General features: G+C 45.7%; 1 protein-coding gene across 2 annotated transcripts in view; it reads left to right on the plus strand.

Moving 5' to 3' along the window:
- The window catches only part of STAT2 (signal transducer and activator of transcription 2), a 38726-nt gene extending 27330 nt beyond the window's left edge, over window positions 1–11396 (plus strand). The window contains exons 20-25 of one of the 2 annotated variants that reach the window (XM_048491704.1): window positions 1039–1178; window positions 4336–4524; window positions 6598–6655; window positions 9890–9977; window positions 10038–10281; window positions 10413–11396. In XM_048491704.1, the coding sequence (XP_048347661.1) occupies window positions 1039–1178; window positions 4336–4524; window positions 6598–6655; window positions 9890–9977; window positions 10038–10281; window positions 10413–10519 (826 nt within the window). In that variant the 3' untranslated portion in view covers window positions 10520–11396. Of the gene's footprint in view, window positions 1–1038; window positions 1179–4335; window positions 4525–6597; window positions 6656–9889; window positions 10282–10412 lie in introns of both variants that reach the window. The other variant, XM_048491703.1, reaches the window with a different exon arrangement.
- The last annotated feature ends 1106 nt before the right edge of the window (window positions 11397–12502 follow it).

Consider the following 12502-nt stretch of genomic DNA (forward strand, 5'->3'; position numbering starts at 1 on the left):
AACTTGATTTAAATAATTTTTTTAACATAAAGACTTGTTCTTACTGGTATAATCTTGATATTTACAGCTAGTTGAGAGTTTCATTTTTAGAACAATGACACTTAGAATTATGTTTTCCAGTTGTAGCAAAAAATACTGATTATTAAAAATACATAGATAATTATGAAATTATTGCAAGGTGAAATATCTCTAGTTTCGTTCACGCCACCAAGCCTTGCATTTCTTTGTTGCAGTGCTTGCATTTTGCATGCATACATGCATGCCTTACCCATTATTAGAGGAACTTTATTGAAATATGCCCAAACCTCAGGCTGTACACACAGGTGATGCCGCCACCCCGGGTAGTCTCGCTGAACCGCAGCAGGAAGGTAAATATGCCCAAACCTCAGGCTGTACACACAGTGATCCCAAGACTTGAGAAATATTCTGCTCTTCATCTTCTGTTTCCGATTCTGTAATCTATTTGATTTCTATATTGGTCATCTGGTGATATCCATGTATATAATTATTTGTTCAGTTGCCTGAAATATGTGTTCAGAATAAACAATTATTGTCTTCTCCAAATTCTATGGGTTGTTCTCCTGCTTCGTTTCATACTCCTAGCCCAAATCTTCCAACAATATTTGATTGTTCTTTGTTTCCTACTGTTGTGTTCCAATTACCTGTAATTATAAGCACATCTTGTTTAGGTGTGTAATGAATTTTTTTTCCTGGACACTTGCATAAAAGCTTTCATCTTCTTCTTTAGCATCTGTAGCTGATGTGTAAACCTGAATGATGGTTATGTTGATTGATTCTATTTCATCAGATTTTGGCATTCTAGTCCCTGACTGCTTGTGCTACGTCACTGGTAGAGCAGATTCCACCACCCAAGTGCAAGGTCTGGACAGCCGTGGCCTTGCCATTATGAACTGTGTGGAGGAGAGGGTACTGAGGAGGGATTGAGACTGGGGTCATCAGCAAAACATGTGAGATGAAGCAAAAGGGTAAAACGGTGACATGTGACTTTTCTTTACTTTTTTCTTCTTTTTTCCCCAGCCTGATCATGGGGTTTGTAAGTCGCAAGCGTGAGAAGCAGTTGCTAAAGAAGAAGCAGGCGGGTACCTTCCTGCTGCGGTTCAGCGAGACTACCCGGGGTGGCGGCATCACCTGTACCTGGGTGGAATATGAAGAGGATGGTGTGTTCCTGACGCTCTCGTGCCATGCCCCATTCCCCCACCCACCTACCCCATACTGTGTCCATGGCATTATTTGATGACTGCAATATCAAGTAGACACCCATATGTCAAGGGTGCAGTAGCTGATGGTACGAGTGAACCAGCCTGAGCATTTTCCAAAATGCAAGTGGTTTTTATCATGGGTAAAGCTATGCAGGAAGGGGGGGGGGTGCCTCGCACCAGGCGCACGCCTAGGGCGGATCGTCCCCAACCCTTCCCCTGACCCCCCCCCCCCCGCTTCGCGTGCACCCTCCCATTTACCTTAGTTCTTAGTTTCAGGTTTAGTTTCAGGCTGAAAAGCAGCCTGATCCGTTCAGGCTGAAATGGGCCCTTGTGGGAACTGCACTACCCAGGAGACCTTGCGAGCCTCAAGGGCTCCTGGGTAGTGTATTTCCCACCCGGACTTTTTTCAGCCTGAACTGGCCACTTTTCAGCCTGAAACTAAAAACTAAGGTAAGTGGGGTCGGGGCAGGAGTGGGGCCAATGGGGGGAGGGCAGAAAATGCAGAGTCTGCCCTGGGCACGGTTTGGCCCAGCTATGCCTCTGGTCTTTATAAACAGCATTTTTATACCATCCCAAACTAGCTTCCTGGAATACTATGAGGAGGGAACAGTAGCTAAGAGAACTAGAGCAGGTTTGGTTGCATACTTGTGACAAGCTTGCAACAGTTTATAGGACACTCATGAGATCTTGTGAGATGGCAGTGAAGGCCACTAAAAAAGCATATTATGCAGGCTCCACTGCGTCCTCTAGCTCTCACCCAGCTCAATTTATAATAATAATAAGACTTTTATACCACTCACCCCCAAAGGGCTCTGAGAGGTGTACAACACAACAACATAGCACAACTTAACAAAGAGCACTCTCATAATTTACATGTAAGTACAATATAAATATAGGCTCTAAACATTAAAATAATTAAGACCATTTAAAACACAGCGTACAAAATATAGCATCCAGACGATCTAAAAAGCCCCTCTTGAGAGGGAGACAGAAAGGCCCAGAGATGAAAAAGGGCCGCAGAAGTTAAAAAGGGGGAGAGAGAGGGCGCCATCAGCGGCCAGCTTCTCCAAAGGTCTGGTGGAACAGCTCAGTCTTACAGGCCCTGCGGAACTTACCAAGATCCCGCAGGGCCCAGACAGTTGGAGGGAGAGCGTTCCACCTAGTGGAGGCCAGCCGCATCATTGAGTGGCCGGGGACCACCAGGAAATTGGCCTCTGCCGAGCGCAGAGGCCGAAGTGGGACATGTAGGGTCACACTATTTAGTGTGATTCAGTCCTTAATATCCCTCTCAAAAAATAGGGATTTGGCAGTTAGCTTTGAGGCATTTGCAAGCTTTTTTTGTGGATAAAATCTTGTCACTCCACAAGGCCATCCTGCCAGTGTTTATGCAGTAACAAAACTGGAGACCCCTTGGTCCCCAGTTGGACCAGTTCAACCGACTCTCCCAGGCTGAGGTTGACAAAATCTTGGTGTCTGTGAAGCCTACAACTGCCCCTTAGATCCACACTCATCATGGCTGGTGATTTGGGCCCTTGTGGCAGACATTATCAATCTGTCCCTAAATACGTGGGAGTTTCCAGGGGGATTGAAAGAGGCAGTGGAAAGGCTGCTCTTAAAGAAACCATCACTTGATCCCAGTGATTCATTCAGCTGCTGCCCAGTGTTGATCCTTCCATACCTGGATAAGGTAGTTAAGAGAGTGGCAGCAGACCAGCTCCATGCTTTCTTGGAGGACACTTCTACCCTGGACCCATTTCAGTCCAGCATCCAATCTCGTCACAAGATGGAGATGGCATTGGTCACCCTCACAGACAATCTCTGTAAGCAGCATGATCAAGGCAAGTCAGTGCTGCTGTTATTACTTGACCTGATGTCAGAGTTTGGCATCATCAATCATGATTTATTAGACTGCCTCCTTCCCAGGGTTTGGGTACGGGGACAGCCTTACACTGGCTCGTCCCATTTCTCCATTGTCTGTGACATTGTGTATCACGGGGGGGGGAAGATGTCCCCATGGCACTCTTTAGTGTGTGGGGTTGCATAGGGAGCAGTCCTCTCCCCGATGTTGTTTAAAGCTATATGCACCCTTTTGCCCAGCTTGTGTGGAGTTTCAGGGCTGGGCTGTCATCATTACATGGATTGCACCAACTATACCTGTTGATAGATAACTGGCCAGTAGTTTGGAGGCTATGGTGAAATGGATGAAACTGTGTTGGTTGAAACTAAATCCATCAAAGATAGAGGTCCTGGGTCTAGACAGGCAAATTTGAATTTGTGGTGCCAGCTTCCCACTCTTGACCAGGTTCAATTAACACCAGCACCATCCATCAAGTGCTTGGGAGTGACCTTAAATGCCTCATCAATGGAGGCACAGAATTCTTATGTAGCCAGAGTGGCGTTTTTCCACCTTCACCAGGTTCGGCAACTGGCCCCCTATCTTATCTCACTCTAACGTTGTCACTGTGATCCATGCAACAGTCACTTCCATGATAGATTCCTGTAACTCAGTCTATACAAGGGTAGGACTGCTCTGGAAATCCCTGCTGATCCAGAACACTGCAACACGGGTCCTTACAGGGACCCCATGGAAAGCAGGTATTCAGCTAGTGCTTATGGTTGAGGACAGCAACCATTTTAATCTAGCTGGTCTGCCTTCTCCCTGCCATCTCCTATTTCGATTCCTTCCCTTTCCTTTGTTTCCCTTTTTGGTTGAATAGTGGTTTCGTGGTTTTTTTCCTTTCCTCTTACAGGCCTCCCCATTTCTGTATATTTAGTCGCCACTGAGTTTTGGATTATAGGTTTTGACATTTATTTATATGCTTTTAATTATTTTTTGTTGGAAGCTGCCTTGAACCTGATTTGTTGGGAGAGGGCAGGGGAGAATGAATGAATGAATGAATGAATGAATGAATGAATGAATGAATGAATGAATGAATGAAAATGTACATACCCATGCATGCATGAATAAAAAATGTACATACCCAATGCATGCATGCATGCATGCGTGCATGAATGAATAAATAAAAAATGTACAGGCTGATCACCTGCATGAACTCAGGGAACCGCAGGAGTCGGTCTTTGCCTTTGGCTACCAACTTATGTTCAAACTTTGCAGGGACTGCAACATTGCGCTCAGTCATGCCCTACACAAGGAAGGATCTGGAGGATTTAGCATTGCCTGACTTCATTCATGACTACAAGGTCTGTCCAGAGGAGGACATCCCTGAACATCCACTCCAGTTCCTCTACCCTGACACTCCCCGGAATGAAGCTTTTGGTCCTTACTACAGTGAACGCCGGGAAGGTACAATGGCCTGCCAACTTCTCTTCTGCCTTCCTCATGAGTAGCTTTAGGATGTGCTCTGTTTTCATTCTTATGATTGAGGCTCTGGATATTCTGCACTTCTGTAGTTGCTGAGTGAAGGTTCAGCATTCTAGGACTTTCAGGGGGGGCGGAATGGGGTTAAAACAAACGTGTTGCTTATACGACTGCCAAGACGAAAAGCCACAAAGAACCTTCATATACAGTGAGTTTTACAGAGCAAGAGTGGGGAGAGGTCCTTGCTCAAAGGAGCTTTGCAAACAATATGTGAAGATGGATATAACACAAAGAACAAGCCTGTCCATGGATTTTCCAGCTGTGGTACAGGCCCAGTTTTGGAATTATGAAACAGATTATTTGTATGCCAGTGAATGGAGCACCAGCATAGCTGTCTGTTTTGCTGCAGTGGCGTAGTGGTTAAGAGCAGGTGCATCTAATCTGGAGAACCGGGGTTGATTCCTTGCTCTTATCACTTGAGCTGTGGAGGCTTATCTGGGGAGCTAAGATTAGCCTGTGCACTCCAACACATGCCAGCTGGGTGACCTTGGGCTAGTCACAGCTTTTCAGAGTTCTCTCAGCCCCACCTACTTCACAGGGTGTTCGTTGTGAGGGAGGAAGGGAAAAGAGTTTGTAAGTCCCTTTGAGTCTCCTTACAGGAGAGAAAGGGGGGATATAAATCCAACTCTTCTTTTTCTTCTTCCCATGCTTCAAGCAGGCAGTCTGCCTTTAAAAATATATATTAAAAAACTAATTTGTCATGCTATTAATTGCAGATTGCATTTTAAATATGCAAGGGGAAGGGTGATCTCTTGGTGACTTCATCAGGCACTAGTCATTAGTGCTGTCCGTAGCTTGCTTGGAGAGAAAAGTATATTTGTATTGAATTCAGTGAGGGTGCTTCTTGGTAGCTTCTTCTGCTTCAAAAGTATTTCACCCCTCTTTACTTCCAGTTGAAGTTGATCAAATAAGACTGAAAATATGTGAGCTATGCCTGGTGAAATCCCAGAAAGCTGAGGAGTTGGGGGGAGGGAGTCTGGAGTAGGTTTCTTTTATTTATTGTCCATTTTTCCCAGTGGGACTCAAAGCAGATTACAAAACTACAAAACAATGTAACAAAAGACCAGTAGAGTACATACAAGAAAGAGTGCTAAAAGCAGAAAATGATGAAGTAGGCACAATACGTCCAGCAAACAATGCAGTAAGAGGTGTAAGGGTGGAAAAGATGAGTTGGAGAGGAGGGCCCCTGATTTTCATAGCCCTCAGCTGTCAAGAGCAGAGTAAATTGTTGAATGAGGACAGAGGTGGGATCCAGCAGGTTCTCACCAGTTCCCGAGAGTGGGTTACTAATTATTTGTATGTGCCGAGAGGGGGTTACTAATTGGGTCTGCTTTTCCATTAGAAATTCCGTTAGGTCCAAAAATCATAAAGTCCTGTTGTTTCCTATGTGGCTGGTTAGCGAAGGTAGAAATTCTCCCTGTTGGGCTGTTTTAAAAACATGTTTCAGAAATATGGTAAAGTTCCTTGTTTAAGGAAAGTATCCTTCTTTTGATTTCTAGAAACAAAATTAATTATTTGAAAGTATTAAGTATTTTACAGGCAGTCAATTAGAGGAGAAGTAGTTGTTTCTGTTGGCAGTAGACGATAGGACTTGCTATAATGTGTTTAAATTATGGACAGAAAGATACCAGCTGGGAATTAGGAACTTTTTTTTACAGTAAGAGTTTTTTACAGTAACAGAGAAATGATTAATGCCCCGCCCCCGTCATGCCCCGCCCAGCCCCATTAGCGCTACGCCACTGTTTGAATCCCACCACCATGGGAACCTGTTATTAAAATTTTTGGATCCCACCACTGAATGATGACCTATTTCATTGTGGGTAACTTCATTGCAGACTTAGTATTCTTTTGGCATTGTATATATGAAGCATTATTCATGGATACTAATCCACGATGCTGATTCCAGTGCAGCATGTGGTTGCATTTGGCTGGAGAGGAGCCTTAATGTTGATGGTAACAACTTCCACCCATTCACTTTGTTTTTGTTTCCTATCTCAGGTGACCTGGGGGAACCAAATAAGTATTTGAATCGTCGCCTGATCAGAATCTCCTCTAGGTAAGCCTTGCCATCTGTTATTCCCCAAGAACTTAGTTGCCACATTTCTTTTCTCTTGGACTACTGTGAATCCATCTTCCAGTTTCTATCATGGATGAGGGAAAGGACAAGGGCTGCCTCAGGAGTCATGAATCCAGTTTCAGCCCTCTGGTCTCAGAGATCTTCTCTGCAGACCCTTTGTTGTGGGATATAAGGATTAACAGCCGAACTTACAACTTGTCAGGTCTTGAGACTGAAGTTAATAAGCGGACTCTGAATGCTGGATCAGAAATCTTTATTGATAACAGCTGGTACCTGGGTTTCAGAAAGCCAGTTCTGCCAGATTACCAAAGTACAGTTGCCTTTATCACTGGAATTCCCACCATAAATCCCCCCTCTCGGTTTCCCATGGAATGTGAGAATAGTACAATGGAAGGAAGATGTTTGGGAGTTGAGCATCTCAAGGCCAGCGCAGTGATAGTATTCAGCCACCTGCCACCCCCTCCTGCTGGGAAGGTGCCAGGGTTGTTTTTAGTTATCTATAGTTGCAAGCATCAAAGGAAATAGAAAGAAAAGACAAAAAGGTCCATTAACATATCAGGGGAGGGCAATCTGCCCCTTCCTCTTAGCCAGGTGTGAGACCCTACACCTACCCCCTGCCCTTTGATGGCAGGAGCGAAAACATCCTGGCATTCCACCCCCTTTAGGGCCCCTTCCCACCCGGTTGATCAGGGTACGCTTGGTGAAAAGCCCTGATTAGTTGAGGGGCTTGTATTTTGTCATGATTAATCCATTCATTAAATCCAAGGGGGGAATTAGTCCAGGCCACGAGGTACTGAAGCTGGCCTCGGTGAATACGAGAGTTCACAATGCTGTCTACTTCATGATGGATGTCAGTACCAATCTTCACCAGAGGGGGTGCGGGTAGCTTGGGGTGCCAACGGTTGGGAGGTGCTGCTTTTTTCAGGAGGCTGCAATGGAACACAGGGTGTACAGGGCATAAGTTCTTGGGCAGTTCCAGTTCTACAGTCACATGGTTAATAATTTTGGTCACCTTGAATGGGCCCACATACTTGTCCCCCAACTTTATGCAACCATGAAGCCTGCTCAAGTTTCGGGTAGATAAGTATGCCCAATCGCCCACTGCGTAATCCACCTTCCTCCTTCTCTTGTTGGCTTGCCTTTTATACGCCTCCCTCGCCTTTTTAAGTGTCTCTTGGATCGCCCCCCAAGAGTTCTGTATGGTGGCGATCCAATCTTTTAACTCCTCTGGGTCTTGCACCTGTTGGCCCAGCAGGGGAAAGGGTTTGGCGTCCTGTCCATACACCACTCAGAACGGGCTTTCCCCAGTGCTGCTGTGCGCCATGTTGTTGTAAGCAAATTCAGCAAAGGGGAGCAATTGTACCCAGTTGTCCTGGTGGTAATTAATATAGCAACGGAGGTATTGTTCTGGCATGGCATTCATTCTTTCCGACTGGCTGTCCGTCTGGGCATGGTCCGAGAGAGACCCCGCTCAACCCCTAACAGTTTAAGGAACTGCCTCCAGAACCGGGAGACGAATTGACTCCCCCGGTCTGAGATGATCTTATACAGGCACGTAGCCTGTATATGTGGGTGATAAACAACTGAACCAGTCTGCTGGCCAAAGGCTTCCTGGTGGAAGAAATGAAATGGCTTTGCTTAGAGAAAAGGTCCACTGCCACCCAAAGTAGCCCAGCAAGCTGCCATGACAAAACAGGGGCCCTTTTTGTACAGCAGAAAGGGCGCCTCTCCACCGGCAGAAATTATGCCGGTGGAGGGGAGTGGGCCGTTCGCATGGGAGCGTGCGAGTGGCCCCCTTAGAGGCCAGCACAGAAGAGGCAGCTCCGCACGGAGTCGTCTCTTCTGTGTCCCCCCCCCCCACTCACCTCATCCTCCAGCGTTGGTCTGGAGGACTGCAGGGACCCGCCCATGCTGCCCTCCGACCTCCAGGGGTCAAAGGGCAGCATGGGCGGGTCTTAGCAACCCTCCACACTGACGCTGGAGGATGAGGTCATGGGGGATGGGAAAGCGGCACTTTCCAAAAACCTCCCTCAGGAAGGGAGGTGGAAAGTGGCGCTTTCACGCCACTCGGGGCCGCACAGGACGGCGAACAGCTGCCCTGTGCGAACAGCTGCCCAGGGACAGTGTTTTTGCCATCCCTGGGCCGCTGTAAATGGCCTGTGCGGAAAGGGCCAGGGTTTTGAACCAAGATCTCCCAAGTCCTAGTCTTGACATTCTAATCACTATACCTCTCTGGTTCTTACAGCCTAGCTTCCGTGCAACTACACTTATCCTTTTTTTAAAAAACTTTTTTTTTCCAAATTGGCTTTCATACCCATTCCCTCCAATGTCTTCTATGTCTGTGTATTTCAATGAAAGGCATGGAACTTTCTTTTAAGGAAAGGCATTATATCTTATGGGTAGAGTGTATTGTGTTCTTGTTGTGCAAAATGTGGAAGTATCTGGGCCACATTTACACATCATTGGATGTTGTGTAATCATCGAGCTATGCCAGTCATTTGCCTCCTCCTTTGACCTGGCCACACAGTTCTGAAAGATTGCTATAGTGCACCAATAGAGTATCTAGCACTATGTGAATGGTGTTGTGAGAAAAGCGCAAGTTTAAACTGTGTGGACTCTGCCATGTTGGTCCCAGTCTTAAACTTCGTAACTTCCCATTTAAATGGGGAATTTGGGAAAGGCTGGAAGAACGAGAAGAGCTACTGCTGCACAGACCAATAACCTGACAGTACAAGCCTCATGTTATCATTGTATGTTATAAGAAACAAAAGGCTGCTTTTGAAAATGCAAGCCCTGCATCAAGTTCTGCCCTTTGTGTAGTTTGCTTGTGCATTAATGTCATTATGCCCAACCTTGTCCTTAAATTGTTGGTTGTTTCAGTGGACAGGTTTGAGGAAGTGCTCAGCATAACGATGGGAAGGCCTGGGGTACACTATATTACACAAGGCTCACAGTCTACCAGCATTTCTTGCTTTATAATGTTTAGTTCTATCCATGTATTCTTAAACCAGAAGTCAAACAGGACTTTTTGTGTTCAAGTAGTGCTGTCCTTGATTCTTGCCGTGGATGTTGTATCATTTATTCTGATAGACTTGGGATGTCTTTGGTGCAGAATCCCCTGCATTCATTTGGTGCTGAATTAATGTATACCCTTCTGCCCACTTTGTTTTGGTTATGAATTAATTTGTGCCCTTCTCCCCACTACCTGTCTAGGCATCAGGATGAGCCCAGTGTTCTGGAGGTGGACCCAGAGGAGCCCCGCGTTCTGGGGGTGAAACCAGAGGAGCCCTGCATTCCAGGAGTGAACCCAGAGGAGCCCCGTGTTCTGAACGTGAATCCAGAGGAGCCCCGTGTTCAGAGGGTGAACCCAGAGGAGCCCCGCATTCCAGGGGTGAACCCAGAGGAGCCCCATGTTCTGAACGTGAATCCAGAGAAGCCCCGTGTTCAGAGGGTGAACCCAGAGGAGCCCCGCATTCCAGGGGTGAACCCAGAGGAACCCTGCGTTCCAGGGGTAATACCAGAGGAACCCCATGTTCTGGGAATGAACAAGATTGACATGGATCAGGTCAATGCCTTATTTGGAAATGTTATGCTGAATAGGAATGGTGAGTGATACTCAGGACATGTTTGAGGGTGGAATCTGAATTATCTCTGAATTGGATAGCAATCTGAGTTCTCTGCAACAGCCCCACCTTTTCCTTCAGTACCTAGCTGATGTCTCCCCATTTTTTTCCAGACCCGTTCCTGCCGGCACCAGGCGAGGAGGAACAGCTAGAGTATTCTGAGCTCTTTCGGCTACCAGACGAAATACCTGAGCTGAACTTGGATGAATCCGATTTCTAGTTTACATGCTTGATAACTGGCCTTCGTTCAAAAACATCTCCATTAGTAAGGAACCGTTAAAACAAAAGCTTCCTACCACTGAGGATCCATTTCCATCCAGCAAATAATGTATTTTCTCATGTCCAACAAAAAATAGGGCTGTTCTTGTTAAGCCGTCTTCAGGAGATTGCTGAATTGGTTGGGAAATTGAGCCAGTTCTGCAGTTGCCTTGAAGGTCTGAATGGGTGGTGTGGGAGAAGCAGGAATGTAGCATGCAGTGCTGTCCTGAGCAGAGTTACACTCTTCAAAATTCATGGCCTTAGAGGGGTGCATTTCTTTTTAGGGCTGCAATGTTGGTCAGCAAAGGACAGCCTAAATAAAGGGCCTCTGGGAGCAGAGTTTTGGGCATTTTGATATTCCTACTTTTGTAACAGAAAGTAAAGCCAAAAGTTTAATGAGTAGGGGTTTTTTTTAAGTTACATTTTACTTATACTTTACTTATATTTTTTTTACTTATACATTAGCTCCTAACACTGAATGAGACCATTTGGGATTGTTGGGACTTAATGGACTACCATTAAAGGGTTCCTTTTTCTCTAAAAGCCCAGGTTGGCACCAGGCAGGAACTGAAAAAAAGAATCGTTTTGGGCACCCCAGGGGGGTAGTAGAGCTTGAAATGTGTAATTTGGATGTAGTGAAAGACAACAAAAAATAGCTTTGGAGGTACCTGAGAATGAAGAATTTCCTAACTGGCAGGATCAGATTTTTGGGATCTTGAGGTGTTGAATCTATACCATTAGAGATTGTGATCTTACTGCTCTTGACTATCCATGCTTACTTGCTTATTGTTTGCCTGCTCAACCTGCAAATATTTGCAAATTAAAATTGTGTTACAAAACTTGTCTCCAGCACTGTTTTTAAAGCAAATTGACCTTGTAAAGCTTCCCTGGGATTTCCTAGGAACTATAGGGAGCTGGGAATGTTTGGTTTGGTGAAGAGAAGGTTAAGAGGTGACATGACAGCCATGTTTAGATATAAACAAAGCTTTTATGGTATTGTCGAAGGCTTTCAAGAACACAATCTACCAGACCACGGCCACACAGCCTGGAAAGCCCACAACAACCAGAGCTTATATTGGTACGTGGATGTTTCTTGCTGGTAGCATTCTTGGTCACCCACTGGAAATCTCACCCATTCGTTCCCCAAGCCTGTTTGAAACTAGCCCTGTTCAGTGCTACATCCCATCTGTGTCTTGGCTTGCTATTTGGTGTACTGATCATTGTAGGAAGCAGAGAAAAACATTTTTAAAGTGTTTGATGCTTTACTTAATCATTGGATGTTGGACTCTGTACCAAATTTCAGTTTTCTACATGTCGTGAAACCCGAAAAAGGAGTCTTGTGCTGTTTTGGGAACTGAGGCCTCTTAAAGTGCCTATTACATGATGGTTGGCCCAGGGGAAAAGGCAGTCACCTGTGTGTGGTGTCATCCCCAAGACCAGCTCCAAAGGTCACCCAGCAGGCTTCAGGTGAAGGAGTGAGGAAATAAGTCCGGTTCACCAGATTAGAGTCTGCCACACACGTGGAAGAGTGATTTGATTCCCAGTTTCTAAATTAGAGTCCACCTGCTCTTAACCACTACACCATGCTGGCTCTCTCTGATGGGGAAGCAACCAGGTTTTATCTCCCTTTGCTTGTGTAGGGAAGACACCTTCCTTATGAGGAGAGGCTGCAGCGTTTGGGACTCTTTAGTTTGGAGAGGAGACGTCTGAGGGGGGATATGATTGAAGTCTATAAAATTATGCATGGGGTAGAAAATGTTGACAGAGAAATTTTTCTCTCTTTCTCGCAATACTAAAGCCAGGGGGCATCCATTGAAAATGCTGGGGGGAAGAATTGGGACTAATAAAAGGAAACACTTCTTCACACAACGTGTGATTGGTGTTTGGAATATGCTGCCACAGGAGGTGGTGATGGCCACTAACCTGGATAGCTTTAAAAAGGGCT

This window comes from Sphaerodactylus townsendi, linkage group LG03 (genome assembly GCF_021028975.2).
Source record: "Sphaerodactylus townsendi isolate TG3544 linkage group LG03, MPM_Stown_v2.3, whole genome shotgun sequence".
Taxonomy (NCBI): domain Eukaryota; kingdom Metazoa; phylum Chordata; class Lepidosauria; order Squamata; family Sphaerodactylidae; genus Sphaerodactylus; species Sphaerodactylus townsendi.